This window comes from Pelophylax lessonae, assembly GCF_965119305.1.
Source record: "Pelophylax lessonae genome assembly, chromosome: 6".
NCBI lineage: Eukaryota > Metazoa > Chordata > Amphibia > Anura > Ranidae > Pelophylax > Pelophylax lessonae.
Genome location: NC_138773.1, coordinates 187356264 through 187380023, shown reverse-complemented (window position 1 = coordinate 187380023; position 23760 = coordinate 187356264). Strand labels below are relative to the sequence as shown.

At 42.6% G+C, this 23760-nt stretch overlaps 1 protein-coding gene across 2 annotated transcripts in view; it reads right to left on the bottom strand.

Annotated features, from left to right (window-relative positions):
- Positions 1-23760, bottom strand: part of LOC309557969 (aldehyde oxidase-like) — a 196987-nt gene that overhangs the window by 45499 nt on the left and 127728 nt on the right. For both annotated transcript variants that reach the window (XM_082260857.1, XM_082260858.1), the window contains 2 exons: positions 17789-17980; positions 10349-10576 (listed from right to left, as the gene is read on the bottom strand). In XM_082260857.1, coding sequence (XP_082116983.1) covers positions 10349-10576; positions 17789-17980 — 420 coding nt within the window. The remainder of the gene's footprint in view (positions 1-10348; positions 10577-17788; positions 17981-23760) is intronic.

The window sequence follows — 23760 nt, the reverse complement described above, 5'->3', positions numbered from 1 at the left end:
CATTTGGTCGATTTGGTGGTGGGTTCCTATGTGGTGGTGGTCTCGGATGTACCTCGATAGCTCACAGTTGCATGCACTCTACATTTGATAGTATATACATTTACATATATATTTGAACCAATAACAAAATGTTTTTGTTGTCGCTGTATTATACAGGATACTAAAAGGCATTGCACACTTATGTGTTCTTATTCCCCTGAAGAAGCGGTGCACTGCTGCCCGCGAAACATGTCGGGAATGGTTTGATGTTCAGCATTGGACCCATCTATTACCATCATTTATCTTTCGCCTTGTGTCTTACACATTTACGTCTGTATATGTCAGAATCATATGTATCAATGCTGTATTGTTTGTTCTTCGTTCTTTTAAAAATGTTATGTCAATAAATATTTCATGTTTTTAACTATGTCTTTATCATTTTGAGTACCTGGTACCTTTAAAGTCCCACCAGCCCTCTTGTCCTATTCTTTACCCTTCGGGGTACGCTGTTTCTGTTCCTTTCTTCCTCTCCATTTCCCCCCCCCGTTTTTCTCCTTTCCTTCCCTCTTTCCTACCCCCCTTTTTTTCTCTCCCCCCTTACCTGTTCTTTCCTCTCTCCGTCCCATTCCCCTCTGTCCCTCCCTCTTTTGGTCCTTCCCCCCCTATCTTTGCTCCTTCCCGTTTTCTTCCCCTTTCCTTTCTGTCTTTTTCTTTTCCCTTTTTTTTCAACCCCAGCACTTACCTGCACACCTCAGGTTCCAGCTGTAGGTTTCACTTTCGGGAGGTCTCTCCCCCAGCATTTAATACACAAACTAGGGATGTGGTACCTCTTGTTTACAATGTTTACTACAAACACACTTTCAATTTGAATGAATTATAGGTGGATAACACACCTGAGGGCACCTCCGTTTTTTTTGGCTATACGCCAAGTGTTTGTAAAATTGCATTGACTTATTGTATTATTTACTTATGTTTACTGTTTAACTTATATGCTCAGCCTTTTTCATCATTATCTCGGAGAGACAGTAATTTTTCCTTTCTCTTTTTCCCTTGGCACACACTCTTTTTGGACGAGGTGTGCCCCTTCTTCCCCAGCCTCGCACTGTTGCGGCTTCGTTGGTTGTGGACGGGACTGGCCGTGTGGACGCGGGCATGGATTTGCTAGGCACAGCATGGACCGGGTTCATGACAGATATACAATCTACTTGTGGATCCCATACCAAAATAGAGGAAGACCTCAGAACTTACCTTGGTAAAATGTTTAACCTACTAAAACGCAAATCACACCTTTATTGGCACATAGAATATTTTCTTAAATACATTGACGAGAACATTAGCCCACAGGGCCTAAGGATACACACTCTCCCCACTCTGCGAGATCCCTCGGAGACCTTCAAGAAGGAATGGGAGAGTATCCTAAACACTTGCAGCCAAGATTTGATGAAATCACTAGTGATCCAATATAAGGTTGATATGACAGCGTTAGATACTGAGATAGATCAAATGAACATCAAATACAAACAGGTCTTTGAGGCTCCCAACTTTGCCCCAGCATGGACAGAAGTAAAGGCCAAATTAGAGGTTATGAATAAAGAAATTATTCACAAAAAACAAATTAAATTTCAAAAAGATAGACAAGCCTTCAATGAAGGATATGCATACAAATGGAATTCCAAAAGCCGTCCAACACGCACACCCCGATCACGCACAGCCAACCACGCAGAAACCACGGACGATAACTTAGAATCAGACTCTAGTATGGCTAGTTCCCTTTCACATAAATCACTAGCATCACGACAAGGCCCACAAGCCCCAAACAAACGCACTAAGGCCCAGAAACGAGGACGAGGCAGCACTGGTCCTTCACCCACCTTACCCTCGAGTCACAACAAGAAAAAACCTGACACGCTTACAAATTTGAACACATCCACTAATTTAGCCAACATAGCTCCTACACTACAGAAAGTATTGGCCAAAAACACTTCACTCCCTTTGAATACTAGCGACTCCACCTCTGCCACTTCCGATGACGGTTTTTTAGAATTACCTACTCCACAAACGCCCAGGAATGCCAGACAAGGCAACCTGGACATATACCTAAAATCCAAAACAACCTAAATACACACATTAATTCTTCCAATCAACTTAATATTATCAATCTAACCTCTTTTGACCTGACTCCTGCCCAGAAACAAGTGCTCGGCCTTGGTTTAGGCTTTTGCCCTTCCAGGGCAATTGATACTTCTGAAACTATTAAAGATCTGCACCTTTTTGCTAGGAATCTTACTTTTAAATTTATATTCGATGATGATAGAAAGCAAAAAAATTTAGAAAAACAACTAGCCGAACAGACCAAGCACTTCACCATGGCTGAAAGCCGGGCCATAAAAGATCTAGTCTTGTTATATGAAGAAGGTAATCCCGAGGTTGTTTCCATCATTGACTCTATAGACTCACCTGATGAAACTCCTCCCTCTACTTCAAAAAATTTATCCAGCAAGATCTTCAAACCAAAATCTGAAAAATTCCCAGATCTATCCACCAACGCCAACATTTGGACTTTTGTCCAACGTGTATCTAGAGATTTAAAAACTACAACACTACCCTCGATTCCAAAAAATTTAACTCCAGACCAAACTCTAGCCCTACTATCACTCCAAAACAATAAAGAGATTTTAATAAAACCATCAGACAAAGGGGGCAACATAGTTATTATGTCCCCCCTCCAGTATGAGACAATGTGTTTAGAAGTTCTATGCAACCGGGAATGGTATCTTCCCATTGAATCGGATTGTATTCAGGACTTCATCTGTGAATATAAATCCCTATGTATTGAGGCCTTCATGCAGGGCCTCATAGACAGGGACACATTCAATTTTTTGTCAAATAAATATCCTAAAACCCCCACCTTTTACACCTTGCCCAAGGTGCATAAGAGCCTTACACACCCTCCTGGTAGACCAATTGTTTCCGGCAACGAGTCGCTCACGGAGCATGCCAGCAAATTCGTGGACTCGTTTCTATTACCCCATGTTTTGGCACTCCCTTCTTACATCAGGGACACCACTGATCTTCTCAAACACCTCGAGGGGGTTCAGGTCCCTCCGGATGCCCTGCTCGTAGCAATTGATATTGAAGCATTATACTCCAGTATCCCGCACGACCAGGGCATCCGGATGGCCGAATCATTCCTCAAGGAACAGGATCACAGATCCTGGCCCTTGATGGACTTTGTCCTCAAACTGTTGAGATTTATTCTCACTAGAAATTATTTTATCTTTTTGGAACAAATATACTTGCAGATCCAGGGGGTGGCTATGGGCACTTGCTGCGCTCCCTCATACGCCAACCTCTATCTGGGCGCCTGGGAGAGGCTGATCTTTTCAGACGAGAGAATGGAACAGTGGATGTCTTATATTTTGATTTGGTATAGGTTCATTGACGACCTGTTGATTATATGGACAGGTTCAGTAGATGAACTTTCATTGTTTTTGGAAGCCATCAACAACAATAATTTAAATCTCAAATTCACATACACATTTGACAAACACTTGATTCCATTCCTAGATCTGAACATCGGCCTCTCCCCGGAGGGACTCATAGATACAGATCTTTACCGAAAACCCAGTGCGGGTAATACCATACTTAACGCAGCAAGTACCCATCCTGCCCCCTTAATCGCTAGTATTCCCTTTGCCCAATATCTCAGGCTCCGCAGGAATTGCTCTGCGGAAGCCAAATACCGTGTCCAGGCTGGCCTGCTGCGTGAGCGACTCCTTGCCAGAGGATATTCTAAGACGTTGCTTAGAAAAGCCTACAACAAGGCCAATACCCATTCTAGAGCCGAGTTGTTATACAAAACTACCACAAAAAAAGATGACAAAAATGTCAGGTTTATCACCACATACTCTGCACATGATGACATTTTACGAAATATTTTAAAACGTCATTGGCCGATTCTCACCCAAGATCTTACCTTGAACAAATATCTAAATACCAGACCTAGTCTGGTATTTAGGCGATCCACGTCTCTCCGTGATTGTTTAACCAAAAGTCATTACACCAATATAACCACCAATACAGGCCTCAAAAAAGGCACATATCGATGTGGGGCGTGTGATAAATGCCCTTGGGTTAAAGTCGGAACAGGTATCCGCTTGCCCAGTGGGAAATGGCTCCATTCCAAGCATTATGCCGACTGCAACACTCATGGGGTGATCTACCTCATGATGTGTTGCTGTGGGGCATTCTATGTCGGCAAAACCATTAGGAAATTGAGTAAACGCATAGATGATCACCTGTACCATTCTGATGGGGGCACCATACAAACTAGCGTAACACGTCACATAGGATTTCGACATAAGTATGATAATTCAGTGGTTTCGTTCTTCGTCTTGGAGGTCATTCCCCAGGACCCCCGCGGGGGAAACTGGGACAAACGCATTTTACAAAGGGAATCCTACTGGATAGAATCCCTAGAGGCAACGATACCTCCTGGAATCAATGAGGTCCTGACCTACAAACCTTTTTTAGGCCAGTAATCCCCTCCCCTCTCTTTTCTCCAATCCCCCTGATTTGGAATATCATTGAGTCTTATTCAGGTGAGCTGCCTAGCATCCCGGCCCTTGCTCTGCACCATACAGTCCTTGCTTGACCGTCCACTCCCCGCGATGTCGCGGCTGCGGCCCTGGAGACTGGTAAGTTCTCAGTCCCTCCATCAGTGGAAGGACTGCTCTCTTTCAAAATTAGTCTGTATTTATTTGAAATCTATATATATTTTTTTGTCTCTCTCAGATTTAATATTGTATATGGCTGAAGCATCCAGTAAGATGACTGTTGTCTGCTCTTTCGCATGTCCTTTTTCCCTCTTTTTGGGAATTTGGTTATTTATACAGAAACTATGCGGGACTCAGTATCCCCCATAGGTTTCTAGTGTAATCAATGTCTGATCATAGATCTATAACCTCATATATAAGTTAAATATTCATTAGGTGTTTCTTGTCCTTTTTTGTATAATTCTCTGTCTTTATATGTCATGTTCCTTGTGCATCGATCTACATCCGAATTTCCACCTTCCACTGCAGTTCCCCCTCCGTCCACCTGATGGTGCGCTCCCGGACTTCCCAGCGGATGTGTGGTCCTCGCGCACATCGCTGGCCTGACACTTCCTGTCTGCCCGGCGCTGTTTTGGTCGTTCGGGGCCGCCGCTCTGTGGCCCAGTAATAGAACGACACTGCGCGCGCACCCTCCGTGGATGCGCGCGCGGTTGAGGACCTGACCCGCCCACACGGCGCATGACGTCATGCGCAGTTTGGCGTCGGGTTGAGGGCCATAATAGGCGGGATCAGTTTGCAGCGTTCAGTCAGGAGTTGGCGTTCATCCGCACGGCGGTCCCACGAGGGTAAGGTTTTTTATTTACATCATTCGGTAGAGAGGACTTGGGAATGGATTGACTCAATAACTTCAAATCTTTCCCTTCCCTTTTTACTATGCTCTATAGAAGCGTTGAATGGATGGCATTCCCTCCCCCGATTCAATGTTACAAAACTGAGAGCCTACATTTGAGCCGTACTATACTTTATGATACGATCCTTTTCAGAAATAGCACATCCACTATTATACAGGTAAAGCTTCCTGCTCTTCCAAAAATCACATTCCCCCTCTAATTTACTCTATCCATATTTAAGTGCAAACCTCTATTCCAACAGAATAACATCCCACGTGGGGATTCCAACATGACCGCTCTGCATGAGCCCTCCTGCTTCTGACACATTTTTTATGCTTTTGGTTATGTGATTGTGTCCATTGCAGACACGAATTAAGGTATATACAGTAAAGAACCTTTTTATAAAGATTCTTTCTTCTACCTCTCCCCTTCCTGGGTGATGATGGATTTTTTACCCCTGTCCTGCCGTATATGCCCCTCCACATCCGCTGGGGAGGCGTTTTTCCTCTGGGTGCACTTCCATTTGGTCGATTTGGTGGTGGGTTCCTATGTGGTGGTGGTCTCGGATGTACCTCGATAGCTCACAGTTGCATGCACTCTACATTTGATAGTATATACATTTACATATATATTTGAACCAATAACAAAATGTTTTTGTTGTCGCTGTATTATACAGGATACTAAAAGGCATTGCACACTTATGTGTTCTTATTCCCCTGAAGAAGCGGTGCACTGCTGCCCGCGAAACATGTCGGGAATGGTTTGATGTTCAGCATTGGACCCATCTATTACCATCATTTATCTTTCGCCTTGTGTCTTACACATTCACGTCTGTATATGTCAGAATCATATGTATCAATGCTGTATTGTTTGTTCTTCGTTCTTTTAAAAATGTTATGTCAATAAATATTTCATGTTTTTAACTATGTCTTTATCATTTTGAGTACCTGGTACCTTTAAAGTCCCACCAGCCCTCTTGTCCTATTCTTTACCCTTCGGGGTACGCTGTTTCTGTTCCTTTCTTCCTCTCCATTTCCCCCCCCCGTTTTTCTCCTTTCCTTCCCTCTTTCCTACCCCCCTTTTTTTCTCTCCCCCCTTACCTGTTCTTTCCTCTCTCCGTCCCATTCCCCTCTGTCCCTCCCTCTTTTGGTCCTTCCCCCCCTATCTTTGCTCCTTCCCGTTTTCTTCCCCTTTCCTTTCTGTCTTTTTCTTTTCCCTTTTTTTTCAACCCCAGCACTTACCTGCACACCTCAGGTTCCAGCTGTAGGTTTCACTTTCGGGAGGTCTCTCCCCCAGCATTTAATACACAAACTAGGGATGTGGTACCTCTTGTTTACAATGTTTACTACAAACACACTTTCAATTTGCACACAAAAGTGAAAATATTTAAAGCGTAACTCCACTTTTGTTGAGAAAAAACATTCCCCTCTGGGCGATCTCTGTAAATTGCAAGGATTTTAACAAACTTTGTTGCAGATTCCTACCTTTTGTTATTCTGAAGAAATCATTGTTTGTGCCTCTGTACTGAGGATCTAATGGGAGTGGTTTCATTATTATCTATCAGCTGTGGCAGCTGCAGAGCTCTAATGAGGAAAGCTGCTGGGCCTGCATCCCTTTAGACGTGTTCCTATTAGGAGTATCTCACCAAAAATGAATTTTTTGCTGCAGGGGATGCCAGAAATCTGACTTAAATCTTAAGTGGGGTACACACTAGTAGAAAATCTGCCGAAAATTCCCATCCGAGGTAAAATCGTACGATTTTCGGCTAGTGTGCACACAACTTTCAGCAGCCGATGCTGACATTTTCAAGGGACAAACACCAACATTTTTATCGTCCGTCCCCAGACGACCAATTTTTGTTTAACCCTCCTCTTGTGTTAGGGTCAGAACTGACCCGTTTTCAGGTTTTGAATGTCTATAAGTATCACATAAATTTGTTTATTGCATCAAGATTTTTCTACTTTGTCAGGAACCTCTATTTAAACAATGTAATAGAAAAATAATCCTTTTCACTAAATTATAAAATACTGTGGTGAAAATTAAGACGTTCATGGTGTTAGGGTCAATTCTGACCCAGTTATAATATAGGATTTTAGGACACTAATAAGTGCCAAAACTGAAATCATAAACACTCTCTCTGCTTAGTAACACTGACAGCCAATCCCCTCTCAACCCTGTGAGCTGTAGTTAGGGAGGGGCCTATCTCTTTTCCTGCTTGTCTGCTTCTCTAAATAAAGTGAAGAAACATAGGACAAATTCATTTCAGAGTTGCTGACTCTGAAAGGTCTAGGGGTCACACCAAAAATATTAAAACCAATCTTTTCAAGGATAAAGAAGCCTAACAAGGTAACCAAGAGGTAAGAAACAAATTTGATTATAAATAATTATTCAGAGGGTATTTTATGGCTGATTTAAAACACGGGTCAAAACTGACCCTAACATCATGGATAGTAACGGAATTCTAACATAAGAGGAGGGTTAATGTGTATGCAGTACGTCCGTGAAAAATCAGATATGAAAGACCGCGCATGATCTGAAGTTGCTGACGACCCGGAAGTCTATGAACAAATGTCCCAAAAACAAAAAATAAATCGTACGAGAAATTTTGTGAACATTTATGCACTGTCAACTAAAAACGGTTATGAACGCTGAGCAAGAGAGAGAAAAATCGGAGGCTATTTCGTCCGATTTCCGTCAAGTGTGTACAGGCCTTTAGGCAGAATTCTTGGAAATATGGTGAGCCAATCACACAAGCAGGAAATGATGTTTCTGGGGTGTGGTCAGTACACATTCTGCGTACAGAACAGCTCCAGGTAGCCATATTGCATTGCATTTTTAGAAAATTACAACAGCTGCAGATTGAAAAGGAAAGGTCATTTTTAATACCATTCAATTAAAATATGATTTGTGTCGCAATTGTATACGCTATATTGTTTTTTCTTTATTTGCTGATTTTTTTCCCCCACGAAAGTGGAATTACCCTTTAAAGGAAAGTTATAGAGCTTGGAGTTCAGATTTAAATCATATTCAAACCCCCAAACAAAAAAGGTCATATTTAGCCGCTGCTTTTTTTCACTGTAATTTTACCTGGAAATCCTGTGAATAGCATGAATAACATACTTCTTGTCCTTGGGTGACTATGCTCACTTACTCCACTGTATCTATGGAGGGAGCCATGGTTGTCACACAGGCCTGACTGCCCCTGCCCCTCTTCATCTCTATTACATGATGGAGGGGGGTGGGGGGGGGGTGAAAAAATTAGCAATTTACCAAAGGCTGATAAGATTGTTTGTGCTTTCAGCTGGGCTTACAGAAAGTGACATGGTCACTGCATTTCTGGGAACATTAAGGCTTCTTTCACACGGCCGCTCCGGATTTCTAATCCGCTGCGGGACTTTTTTTTTTTTTTTCACGGAGCGGATGACATTTGTGTCATCCGCTCCGTATGCCCGCATATCATCCCATCCGTTTGCGGATGATATGCGGACATAATGTAAGTCTATGGCATTGCGGATGTCAGCGGATGACACCGCTGACATCCGATTTTCCTTCCTTTCCATCTTTTGAACGGATGAAAAAATAGGGTTCTGTTCCATTCCAAAAAACGGAACAGAACTGAAAGGAGGAAAATCGGATGTCAGCGGATGGTATTCCGCTGACATCCGCAGTGCCATAGACTTACATTATGTCCGCAAATCATCCGCAAAAAAATAGGATGATTTGCGGACAAGCGGAGCGGCCGTGTGAAAGAGCCCTAACAGGTATCGTCTGTAGGTTGCTTAGCCTTAAATTGAAAACGAATTACAATGTAGTTCTTGGGTTTACACACCCTTTAAAAGGAAGCTAAAATGTAAGCATATTAACAAGCAACAATAGTGAATTCCCCAATGCATGGGATATATGGTAAAACAGATAATACAATGGATTGTTAATGTAAGTAGAAATCGCCCAAGGAAAGATCTTTTGTATGTGTCACAGTTGCCTTGATACTAGCTAAATATTATATACTGTACATTATAGTGATATACAATTTTAGTAAAATAAAAAGGATGCTAGCAAACAGATTGGGAAAATGTTTGCAAATAATGTCTTATACCGTACTCTGTTATTATATCTATTACTTGCAAAACATTTCCTAATAGAACTAGTATACCATGATAGTAACTGAACCAGAAGAATTAGACTAAGGCTGACCATACATTAAACAATTTTCTGTACAATTTTCTGTAGATTCACCTTCAACGATGTAGTACAAAAGACATAGGATACAATTGAAAGTGGTTTAGTTTTGACCTCATATTATGTGGTTTTGGTAAATCCAACACAAAATTGTACAAGAAAATTGAACATGTATGGCCAGCCTAAGGCCTCAAGCACACTGGGCATTTAGCCCCAGTGCCTGAGATCCCAGCATTTTGGTGCAGGCGGAAGGCATAGGTGAACCGTTCAGTCCTGCTGTTGGCAACCTGTAAAACTCTATGGAAGGCTAAAAGCTGCTGCAGCTGAATGGTGCATAGTATGGTATGAATGTTTAGGGCAGGGGTCCTCAAACTACGGCCCTCCAGCTGTTGCTGAACTACACATCCCATGAGGCATTGTAAAACTCTGACAATCACAGACATGACTAGGCATAATGGGAATTTTAGTTCCTAAACAACTGGAGGGCCATAGTTTGAAGGCCCCTGGTTTAGGGCAACATGATGTAGTAGCTGAGTGCAATTCTTGCAGATCAACAAGTGTCTTTTTGTACTTGCTGGTCTTTAAAATGATAAAACTCAGAGATGTAATGTATATGTATTTTTTTTGCCTTGACAAATGCTTTAAATTTACATGTAATTTTCTGAGTTGCATTGCTGTATGTGGTGTAGATTGTGTTAAAGATATAGGTGCTTTTGGAAGAGTAGAACAAAAAACATTGCTTACTTGATTTTGAAAGGCAGCACTAAATGCAACAGGAAATTTCAAGGGTATCAGTGCTATGCCTCGTTTTATCCAAGGATTCCCTTTATTGAACTTTTTTATAGCTTCTCTCCTAGTGTGATATGCCGAACTTCCCATACAACTCTCCCAGCATCTTGTCAGATTAGTAGTATCAAACACCTGCTTGTAAGGAGCCGTAATGACTTTCCTGTACATGTTCAGCTCTCTGACCTAAAATACAGAGAAAAAGTTGTATATTAAAAATATAATAAGACTATGATCATGAGTGCGCACGCGCGACGGGCTTTAAAAAGGCCGGGGAATCAGCGTCTCCTCACTTCACCCTCACACCGAGGGAAGCGAGGAGACAGAGCGGACGCAACCTGGAGAAAACCCCTACAAACAACCGTAAGTGTTATTCACTTTGCCAAACCAATAAAAGCACCATACTTGGCGCCACTTGCCTGTGTCTAAAACGAGTTCAAATGTAATTCCAGCATTAAACACCTGTATAAAAGACATGGACTTTGAGGACGGCTGCATTTTTTGCACCGAACAAATTACTTTCAAGTTATCCTGAGCGGTCTAGGAACCGTGTTTTTGCAACACACCCTGTAAGTAGTGGAAAATCTATTTCCCTTCACCTCCTTTCTTTAAACATCTGAGATACCAATTTCTCTCTATATATTATATACCCACAGATTGGCCAGACGTTCAGATATACATGTGTGTGTATGCGGATATACATATATATGCATGTGTGTATTTCGCTATATGTATATGCATATAGGCGTGTATATATGTGTATGTATATGTTTCATTTGCTGCAAAAATCTCATCGACCAACCCAGGCATAAACGGACACCTGAGCAATACCTAGTAAGTTGATGTCACCATCAAGAATGCTAGTGTCTTTATTCAGCTTTATTCAGTATTTCCTAATATTTACCACTGACCATACCCGCAGGTTGCTCACATTTGGTTCTCGTTGCGGATCTTCTAAGATTTTGAATAAGCATCACCAAAAACGGGTCAAAATGTATGTATTTATTATACCGTCATTATATAACCCACTATATGAAAATGATGAGAATTCTGATATATATGTCACTATTTCTACAGACCTGGTGACACTAAACCCTTGACAAAGGCTACCCTGTTTGCCGAAACGCGTCGGGTCAACATTTTTGATGAATTCTCTGAGATGCATCCAAGCAACCCAGACTGGAGAAACAGAGTCTTTTTCATCAAAAATAAAAGTCACACATACTGCACCATTGTCACGGAAACTCTTTTTCCAAACTTAGCATTTCTATGCACTTTGGGTCTGTAACCCAAACACCAAACATCACCACTAATGTCTTTTAAAATATCTTTATTGTATATACAAGTGTATCCACAATAAACTGCCATATAATTTTATACAACTGTGTATCCATCACTTGCCCGTAAAAGTCCCACCTTATGGCCTGAGAAACCAACCCATACCCCACACCAAACTCTAAAGGGACGGAGGCAAAACACAACTACAAACTCTCCAGAGATCAACAAAAAAACCTCTCCAAACACCTTAAACATAACTCAGCTAATCCAGGATCCAGTCTAGGAGTGGACATCTAAGTCCTTCTCAAGTATAGTAGTTATTTACTGTGGTAGCGCCACAGCCAACAAGCTTCTTAACCACTTAAAGTGGAGTTCTGGCCTCGGAAATGATTTTTTACTAAGAATCCCCCCGGGACAGTCAGGGCTAGTGCATTCCACAATGGATAGCCTCTGATCTGTCCCAGGTCGCACTTACCTTTTAGGAGAAATACTTACCTTGAAAATTTCTTCTCCAGCGCTGCCAACTCAGGTGTGGGCAGCTGAAGCCAGCGCGTCCTCTTCTGCGTCCTCTTCCGTGTCCTCTTCGGTCCCACAATGCACTGCACCGGCCCCGCCTGCACTGACCCCGCTGTCACTTCAGGGGCAGGAGCATCATCTGTTTAGCAGGGAATGACGCGCCTGCACTGGAACTGACGAGGGGGGCCGGTGCATTGATTCCTGGGAGCGATGACGTTCAGCTCCCAGGAATCAATGCAAGCAGGAAGTGACGGCGCAGGCCACGGCCGCAGAGGGAGGAAGTGGAAGAATGGTGAGTATATTTTCTTCAATATCAAGGCAAGTAAACAAAAAAAAAATTGTGACTATCAATTTCTTTAACAGGTGACACTGAGCAAGCGGATAGCCCAAAGTGGATTTTGAGGACCGGAATGTTTTACCCTCTTAATGACCAGGCAATTTTTTTGCGATACGGCACTGCGTTACTTTAACTGACGATTGCATGGTCGTGCGGCACTGTACCCAAATAAAATTGATATTCTTTTTTCCCACAAATAGAGCTTTCTTTTGGTGGTATTTGATCACCTCTGCGGGTTTTATTTTTTTGCGCTACAAACAAAAAAAGAGCGACAATTCTGAAAAAACAAAAAATAGATCTTACTTTCTGCTATAAAACATAGCCAATAAAAAAAATTAAAAATCAATTTTTTTCATTAATTTAGGCCAATATGTATTCTGACACATATTTTTGGTAAAAATAAATTCCAGTAAGTGTATATTGATCGGTTTGGGCAAAAGTTATCAAGTCTACAAACTAGGGGATAGATTTATGTCATTTTTGTTTATTTTATTTTTTTTTACTAGTTTATGGCGGCGATCAGTGATTTTTAGCCAGACTGCGACATTGCGGTGGACAGATCGGACACCTGACCCTTTTGAGGGGACTATTAATGACACTGGCAGGGTAGGGGCTAACACCAAGGGCGATCAAAGGGTTAAGTGTGCTCCTAGGGAGTGCTTTCTAACTGTGTGGGGGATGTACTCAGTAGATGAACACATAGACCTGTGTTCCTAAATAGTAGGAACACAGGATCCCTGTGTTCATCTGTGACAGAACGGCAGTCTGCCTTGTTTACATAGGCAGACCGCCATTCTGTCTCCATGGGGAGCGATGCAGGTGGCCGGACCTGCTGATTGGCTCCCCCTCTGGCCAATCGACATGTGTGCATGACCCCACTGTCTATTACTGTACATGAAGCGAAGTACAAGTACGTTGTATCATATATTAGACCCGACCTGCCGCAGTAAAGCTACGGCGGCTGGTCAGCAAGTGGTTAAAGTGGAATGCCAGACAAAGCTTTTATCTTGTTATGGATAAAGGGAAAGGAAACTTTTATCATTTTTTTCTGTTTGTCTTTTCATTGGGGAGATCCAAGAGAAAATCTTCCCAAAGAAAGTAAAATCTCACCTTTCACAGTCAGAGAAAACGTGTCTCTCTTAAGCCTGGTACACACTATTTGTTTTTTTTGTGTTCAAACCAGCGTAGGTCAGGTCGGAGCCGCTGTACTAACGATCCGACGTTCGTACAGTGATCTACATCCACTGAGTTGTGTTCTGACAGGGAGATGGCGCCCCCGTCAGAACACTCCGATCAGCGCTCTCTGCCATTGGCTGATCGGGAGCTAGTTTTCTGTCCAAACAGCCGGCTTCTGTCGGACTGACTGTCATACACAGGAGCCGAATGTCGGCCATTTTTTTTTAACCGGCCGATATCACCCGGCATTCAGCCAGCGTGTACGGGGCTTTAGGAAATGTCTCTTTTCTTGTTCAGGAGACGGCCCTAATCTAAATGATCAGTTTTGCCTTCACTACCAGATTTGGTGCCAGCAGTCACCAGTGAAGGTGACCCTCCACAGTCACACAGACAGTGGGAGCTCTGTGCTGATGGAAACACCAATCATTTTATACACAAATCTCATAGTGATCCATGTGTTCAGCCAGCAGGGATGTGCCCCCCCCATGAAGGCATTTGGGGTAGCTGCCTTAAGGAGACACAGTAGGGGTGGCAGTGAGGCCAGAGGAGACATTCTGTCCTCAGTGCATTTCAGTAACACTGAGCCTGGTAAAATCACAGACTCTCTGCCCAGTCACTTCTTTTATTACACAGGCAGATGCAGTGGCAAGACAATTCAATGATGCATGCTGCTGGCACCCAACATTTCATAAAATATGAATGCAGTTAAAGATTTCTAAAATAACTGACTTTCTTGATCTGCATACTTTTCCAAGGTCAAGTAAAAAACCAAAGGGTAAGTACTAGTGGTCGACCGATATCGGTTTTTCGTTGCCGATAACGATACCGATATTTTGGCCAATGCATATTGGTATCGGCCGATATTTTTGTACATTTAAAAAATATTTTTTTTGACAGGTACTTTTGTGGAGGGATCTAAAAGACCCCAAACCCCTCCTCTGCACTTAAAAGCATTCAAAACGCCAAGTTTGGCTGTTTTGAATGCTGTCATTTTTTTTAAAATCTAGCGCTAGACAGTACCCGGAAGTGATGTCAGTTATCACATCACTTCCGGGTTTTTGCACGGAGACCCGATCAGAGCAGAATGCGGCTGTTGGGACGGGAGACCCAGACGAGCCGCGGAAGGCGGCGGGAGGGGGGGGCGTCCCCTCCTGCTCCTTGTAATGACAGTCAAGTGGCTTCTCAGCTGCATCGGTCGTTATTACAAGACAGCCGACCGTCGGCTATGGACGCAGGTAATGGGGTGATGTCTCTAGCGGCACTTTCTGGAAATATCGGCAATATCGGTAACCTCAGGGGCCGATTACAATATATTGGGAAAAGTGCATATCGGCCCTCGATCTATCAGCTTTGCCGATAATCGGTTGATCCCTAGTAAGTACCACAGGAATGCAATGGACAACATTAATACAATAACGACTATTAGAAACCATTCCAAGTTTTTGAAGTTTTTTTATTTATTTATTTTTATTTAAACTGCTCCATGTGCCTAAGGTCTCTTGTAAATGAATATACAAAAAAACATTTTAAAAATTAAATTAGTCCTTAAAGTGTATCTAAACCCAAAATAAAAAATACTGCAGCTTACAAGTCCTTACATGTGATGGCTGTATTTGTTTTCTTTTTTTTCTGCCTTTATTTTTACATGGCAATCACCTGAATACCATGCTCCCTGTCCTTTTGTAGCTACACTTATTTCTCCACTACAGTGCATCCTGAAAGTATTCATAGCGCTTCACTTTTTCCACATTATTCCAAAATAGATTAAATTAATTATTTTCCTCAAAATTCTACAAACAATACCCCATAATGACAAAGTGAAAGAAGTTTGTTTGAAATCTATGCAAATGTATTAAAAATTTTTTTTTAAAAAAAATCACATGTATAACAAGTATCCACAGCCTTTGCCATGACACTCAAAATTTAGCTCAGGTACATCCTGTTTCCATTGATCCTCCTTGAGATGTTTCTACAACTTAATTGGAGTCCACCTGTGGTAAATTCAGTTGATTGGATGTGATTTGGAAAGGCCCACACCTGTCTATATAAGGTCCCACAGTTAACGGTGCATGGCAGAGCACATGAAGTCCAAGGAATTGTCTGTAAACCTCCAAGACAGGATTCTATTGAGGCACAGATCTGGGGATAGGTACAGAAAAATATCTGCAGAATTGAAGGTCCCAATGAGCACAGTGGCCTCCATCATCTGTAAATGAAAGAAGTTTGGAACCACCAGGACTCTTACTAGAGCGGGCCGCCCAGCCAAACTGAGCAATCGGGGGAGAAGAGCCTTAGGAAGGTGACCAAGAACCCAATGTTCACTCTGACAGAGCTCCAGCATTTCTCTGTGGAGAGAGGTGAATTCTCCAGAAGAACAACTGACTCTGCAGCACTCCGCCAATCAGGCCTGTATAGTAGAGTGGCCAGACGGAAGCCACTCCTCAGTAAAAGGCATATGACAGCCCATCTGGAAGTTAGCAAAAGGCACCTGAAGGACTCTCGGAGCATGAAAAAAAAATTCTCTGGTCTGATGAAAAAAAGATTGAACTTCTTGGCCTGACTGGAAAGCATCATGTCTGGAGGAAACCAGACCCCGCTCATCACCTGCCCAATATCATCCCTACAGTGAAGCATGGTGGTGGCAGCATCATGCTGTGTTGATGTTTTTTAGCGGCAGGAACTGGGAGACTAGTCAGAATCAAGGGAAAGATGAATGCAGCAATGTACAGAGGCAGTCTTGATGAAAACCTGCTCCAGAGTGCTTTGGACCTCAGACTTGGCCGAAGGTTCATCTTCCAACAGGACAACGACCCTAAGCACACAGCCAGGATAACAAAGGAGTGGCTACAGGACAACTCTGAATGTCCTTGAGTTGCCCAGCCAGAGAGATCTGAAAATGGCTGTGCACTGATGCTCCAACCTGATGGGGCTTGAGAGGTCCTGCAAGGAAGAATGTAAGAAACTGCCCAAAAAATAGGTGTGCCAATCTTGTAGCATCATAATCAAAAAGACTTGAGGCTGTAATTGGTGCTTCAACAAAGTATTGATCAAAGGCTGTGAATACTACTGTACTGTACATGTGATTTTTTATTTTTATTTTTAGTAGATTCGCAAAGATTTCAATCAAACTTCTTTTACATTGTCATTATGGGGTATTGTTTGTAGAATTTAGAAGAAAATAATGAATGTAATCCATTTTGGAATAAGGCTGTAACATAACAAAATGTGGAAAAAGTAAAGCGCTGCGAAAACCTTCTGGATGCCCCGTATATTCATGGAGGCAACCATGGTTGCCTTCCTTCGTTCATCTCCATTACATGGTAACTGCAAGGAGGCCCTGAGTTGCAAACATCTGACTTACATATAACTCATACTTACAAATGGGGGAGACAACAGGAAATGAGAGGAGAGCTACCCCTTTGAAGGGAAATTTACTCTTGTAAGAGTTATCATGGGAACAAGTAGTCTCCACTGAAGCTTTATCACCAATCCTTGTTTCCACAACAATCCAAAATTTTCAAAATCCAACTGTCACAGTGACAGAAAGTGAGGTGAAATCTTCTGAACAGGGGCACAGACAGCAAAAAAAAAAATGTACCTGTTCCAACTTCCATACAAATTCAACTTGGGAGCAAACCTACAGAACATTTTTTTGTTTGTAACCCGGGGACTTTACAAAAGAAAGATACAATTGTGTTTGAGGTTTTGTATTCCACAGTAAGTGACAGGGACACTGCATTTTTGGCACAATCATTAGGTATCTTCTGTACTGAGAATGCTCTTAACTTAAAAAATTTAACTGAATGCTTACATTTTTGCTTTTGAATTTAGATACACATTTACTAGTCTCATAAAATAGTTTGGGTAAATGCGGTGTCAAGACCTGTAACATGGGCAGGTGTATCACAGTAAATAGTAGTCAAATTTTTGCATTGTACAGAATTGGAAAATTCTGTAGTTTTCATCTTTTTTTTTTCTGCACATCTGCCCTCAGAACATACTAGACTGCTAACTCTGTATTTGAATGGGATTCTATTTATAGGAAAACTATTGACCAAAACATGTGACATGTACATGCGAACATCACTTACCTGATGAGCTGGTAAATTGCACATAGCAGCAACTTCATCAATCCATACTTCTGTGACAAGAGCACACTGTGGAAACCCAAACCCTCGAAATGATATATTGGATGGCAGATTGGTCCTGCATACTCTTCCAAGGCATCTCAGATTAGGGATATAGTAAGAAACATCTGTCTGAAGCACTGAAATCTCCATTATCTAAAAAAAATAATAATGTGTGAAGTAAAGTCAACAGGCTTGGAAAGATCAGTTTGTAAATGGATAGAAAATTGGCTAAAAGATAGAATTCAGTGTTGGTTAATGATTCTTACTCTGAATGGTCTAAGGTTACATTGGTGTACCCCAAGGTTCAGTGTTGGGACCCTTAGTGTTTAATATTTTTATAAATAATATAGGGTCTGGGATTAAAAGTACCATTTCAGTCTTTGCAGATGACACCAAGCTTTGAAGTGGAATAACTTCCTTACAGGATGTCTCCAACTTACAAGTGGACGTCAATGCACTGTGGCAACTATGGGCAACTATGTGGCAAATGAGGTTTAATGTTGATAAATGTAAAGTTATGCATGTATCATAAATACTAGGGGGAGTAGAACTGGGGGAATTCATAGCAGAGAAGGATCTGGGTGTTCTTGTAGATCCTAAGCTTAATAATAGCATAGAATGTCAAGCTGCGGTTTCCAAAGCAAGCAAAGTCCTTTCTTGTATTAACAGAGGCACAGGCTCCAGAAGGAGAGATATAATTTTTCCCCTGCACAAATCAATAGTAAGACCTCATCTGGAATATGCAGTTCAGTTTTGGGCACCAGTTCTCAAAAAGGATATCAGGGAACTGGAGGAAGTGCAGAGAAGGGCAACCAAACTGATAAGAGGCATGGAGGAGCTCGGCTATGAGGAAAGATTAGAGGAACTGAATTTATTCTCTCTTGAGAAGAGGAGATCAAGGGGGGATATTATCAACATGTATAAATACATAAGGGGTCCATATAGTGAACTTGGTGTTGAGTCATTCACTTTAAGATCAACGCAGAGGACAATGGGGTACTCTTTACCTCTAGAGGAAAACGGATTTAGTCTCCAAACACAAAAAGATTTCTTTACCGTAAGAGCTGTAAAAATGTGGAATAGACTCCCTCCAGAGGTGGTTCTGACTAGCTCACTAGATTGCTTTAATAAGACCTGGATTCTTCTCTAGGTGTACATAAATGGGTACTAACAATTATAGGTAAAGTTGATCCAGGGAATATCCGATTGCCTCTCGGGGGATCAGGAAGGAATTTTCCCCTTCTGTAGCAAATTGGATCATGCTTTGCTGGGGTTTTTCGCCTTCCTCTGGATCAACTGCGGGTATAGGATTGTGTATATGGGATTGTATGGTTGGGTCTTCTTTACTGTTTTTTGTTTTTTACTGGTTGAGCCAGATGGACTTGTGTCTTTTTTTAACCTGACTAACTATGTAACAATTAATGTTAAACAAAGTCAGCTCCATCTTGAAGTAGAACTAAAGGCAAAACTTTATTTTATTTTAGGTAGAGTAAGGGAGGGGTAAAAACCCTATTACATTTTTGCCATGTCCCATTTGGGAGATTTTCATTCACCCCCCCAAATGGAGTCACAGGAATAGGGGGGAAATCCCTCCAAAGTGAGAGAATAGCTGGTTGTCCCCTTTGGAAGATTTCCCCCCTATTCCTGTTCTGGTCATTTATAAAGTAATGGTAAATATGACAAGTAGGAGGGAGTCCCCCTAACAAGGGCGCAGACAGCAAGGAAAACCTAACAGATGTTGTAATCCCTCTCCACTCCCTCCAAAATCTAAAAAACTGCCTTTAGTTATATTTTAAGTAGACAATACAACTTTGTCCCAGCAGACCTGGACATCGAATACGAAGGATTAATAAAAAAGATGAAGTCCTTTTAATAAGGTATTCTTTTTTTTTAGGCAACACATATTTTTTTTTTTTTTGAAAATCTTTTTATTTGGTTTTTGCAGAAATAATGATTTACAAGCAAATCAAATGGAAGTATAAGCATGGAACAGTTACATTATAACATAACTTATGAATTAAATGAACAACCGATAATTACAATTGAAATGACTGAACAAAAGTTTAAAGGCTTAACGGTATGAAGGTATGACCCACAGCAGCAACAATTGGAATAAACGGCTTGGACAGAGTAGCACCCAAACACACAATGAAATAAATTTCACGCCGCGACCCATGGGGGAGGGCGCGGGGCGAGGCAGTGCGGCGTAAGAGCCACTCTAGGGGGGACGCCCCAAAGGGATCCTGTTGCGTCCCCTCTCTTGTACCCATCCCCACCCCCCCCACCCATGTCCCCCAGCACAACATCCACAGTATCAATCATATACATGGTAAGAGGAATTTAGTTTACCACGCTGTCCAACATATTCAGTCCAGGCGGACCATCTCGTCCGAAATTGTTGCATTTTAAAGGCAGAGATAGCCAGAGTTTTCTCGTGTGCATACGATTCTCCTACTATTTGTATCACTTCCCTCCTGGTAGGGACATCCTCACATTTCCACCTGCGTGCTATGGACAGCCGTGCAGCAAAAAGAATATTTTGAACCACCGTTCTCAATTGGGGAGGGTACCTGTCAATATTTATGCCTAGTAATGCCTGTTCTACCGTAACTTTGTTCAACATTCCTGTCACCTCCGCAACCAGTTTAGAAACAGAAGCCCAGAAGCTCCGCAAGGAGATACAGGACCACAAAACGTGGAGTATAGTTCCAACTTGCCCGCATTGTCTCCAGCATAAGTTTGAGATGCCCGGGTAGTATTTGGCAATGGAATACGGCGTTTTATACCACCGCTGATGTATTTTTAAAAGGCCTTCCCTAAAATTGGAGCATCTAGTGTGGGTAGCCGTATGGGTATAAGAACGTAACCACTGAACTTCTGTAAATTCCCGACCCAGGTCCCCCTCCCATTTTATGTGATAGGCGTTTTTCACAAATGTCTTCTTGTCGTGTAGGGAGGCATAAAATTTACCTATTCCTTTCGTGTGTAGATTGGCTCCGAAGCACAACATGTGAATCGGTTCAGGAAAAGGGATGTCGACTGAAGATGCTGTGGAAATCAAATGGGATACTCTGGAGTATGTGAAAAATTCCTTAGCAAACAATGGATAGCGGGTACACCATCCAGAGAAAGAAAAACCTTCCGGGTTGTGTGTGATATCTCTAAGCGTGTGGAGGCCATATGTGGACCAGTGCCCCAAATGTAGGTCTGGGGATATGAAAGAGAGCGCAGTCAAAGGGATAGGGACATCTACTCTTTTAGCACGTTTGGCACTGTGAGCATAAAAGTAGCGCCATGCCTGTATTGTGGGCATAATAGTAGGGTGCGCCATTGGATAATTGCCATTAGACAATGGAATACTGAGGATGAGGTCCGCTAGGGTACCTTGTGTGACCACCGCCTGCTCAATGGACCTCCAGCTATGTGTTTGGGCGTGTTTCAGCCAGTGGATGGATTGGGTGAGTATAGCAGCCATATGGTAGTCCCGTACATCCGGGACACCCATACCCCCCATGAGGGGGTGTTTGATCAGGTGCATGTGAGAGCAGCGGGGTTTTTTACCGGCCCAGAGGAATTTAGATATTAGAGACTGAACTGATCGATAGAACATTAAGGGAATCTTGATGGGGAGTGCTCTAAACAGGTACAGGAGCTTTGGGAATGTCAGCATTTTAAACGCTGCATTCCTGCCCGACCAAGTAAGGTAGAATTTGCCCAGTATAGATAACTCCTGTGTGAGGACGTCAAGAAATGGTGTAAAGTTTGTTTTGTAAAGGTCCCCAGCCTTGCTAGTAAGCTTGATACCTAAGTAGTCGATATGTCCATTGCCCCACTGAAAAGGGACACTGCCTTGAATCTCCTTCGCTAGGTGTTCGGGAATTGCTACGCCTAGCATGTTTGACTAAGTGTCATTCACCTTGTAATATGAAACTGAGCTAAATTCTTTGAGCACCTCCTGGACTGCCAATAAAGAGGACCGGGGAGACGTCACAGACAAGATGACGTCGTCCGCAAACAACGAAATCTTGTTGTTGATTTTCTTAATATCTAATCCCCCAATTCCCGGGTGGCTTCTAATTTTTTCTGCAAAGGGTTCCATCAATAAAACAAACATCAATGGGGATAAAGGGCACCCCTGGCGAGTGCCATTTGTTATATTAAATTTGGTGGAGAACATACTGTTATACCTGAAGGGTTTCACATGTACTGTCACTTTAAGGCTGGCTCCACCCAGGAGTGATGACAAGGGTCAAGGGGCAGAGTGGCCATCTTTAGAGACATGTAGAGATGTATTGATATGCAGAGCTGTCCTGTAATGCTGTACAGTGAGTCCTGAATAAACAACCGTTGTTCCAGACCAGAGTCCTGTGTCTCTCACAACACGGAGAATATAACAGTGGCGACGAGGGTGGGATTTTCAAGGTTACTATCCGTGTGAGAAAGGAAAGGAAGAAAAAAAAACTCTGGATTGTCAGGAATACAAACACCCACAGAGCCCAGCAGGAAAATGTCATTGATCGGGACATTAAGTGAATTTGATGGCGAACAGACAACGTGGATTTCTTGGATTGAAAGATTAGAACAATATTTCTGTGCAAATGCCATCCCAGGCGACAGGCAAGTAGCAGTGTTTCTGACAGTGGTTGGTGCTAGGACATATGACACTCTTAGGGATCTCCTTTTCCCTGAAAAACCAGCAACTAAGACTTTGGCAGAGCTCCTGACACTGTTAGGGAATCACTTCCAGCCTAAACCACTAGAGATTGCAGAAAGATTCAGGTTCTATCAGCGGCAGCAGCAGCCGGGTGAAGATATTAAGGCTTATGTGCTCGCCCTTCGCAGACTAGCCTCAACTTGTTCTTTTGGGGAGTATTTACCAACTGCACTGAGGGATAAGTTTGTCATGGGACTGAATAGTGAGTCTAGCCAAAAGAGACTGTTAACAGAGAAAGACCTTACCCTTACAAAGGCAATTGAGATAGCTTCAGTGATGGAAATGGCTGTGAAAGATACAGAAGCTTTGAACCCCCAGAGCAGAAGGGGAGAGGTTAAAGAGGAAGTTTTCAGAACAGCAGTCAAGCAAACTGCAGCTAACGGTAAATATAGACTCTCATCAAGCCGGGAGTCAGCTTGCTACCGTTGTGGGAATACAGACCATGATCACAAAGTCTGCCGGTTTAAGGATCAGCTCTGTCATAATTGTGGTAAGGCAGGCCATCTGAAACGAGTCTGCCGTAGTAAGAAGGTGCGAAATAAACAACCTCTGAACCCCAGGACAAAGGCATATATGGTGGGAAGATATACATCGTCATCTGAATCAGAGGATGAGGAAGTGCTCCACAGATTGGACATACATCATATGCATTCAGCACCCTCAGCAATGACTGTAGAGGTAACCGTGGAAGGAAAGAAACTCAAGATGGATGTAGACACAGGAGCAGCAGTTTCAGTTATCACCCAGAAACAATGGAGAAAACTTCTGATCCGAACAACTGTCCGTCCAACACCAATCAAACTGCAGACATACTCAAAGCAGATACTCCACCCACTGGGGTACGTGAAAGTACAGGTATCCTACAAGGGTCAGACAAAGAGAATGCCATTATATATCCTAGAACATGGGGGACCCCCTCTTTTTGGGAGAGACTGGATTGCTCACTTTGGCATGCCAGACATCGCCATTAACCCCTGCAACACCGTGACCATCCCATCAGGAGATAAAGAGGGATGGGTGGAATCCCTGAAACAGCGATTCCCACAAGTCTTTGATAACCATTTGGGAAAAATAAAGCATGACTGTGTGAGACTCAGGCTGAAACCCAACGCCCAGCCTAGGTTCTTCAAAGCTCGGACGGTACCTTTCGCACTCCGAGCAGGTGTGGAAGCTGAACTAAGCCGGCTGGAGGAACAAGGTGTCATCTCAAAGGTAGAGC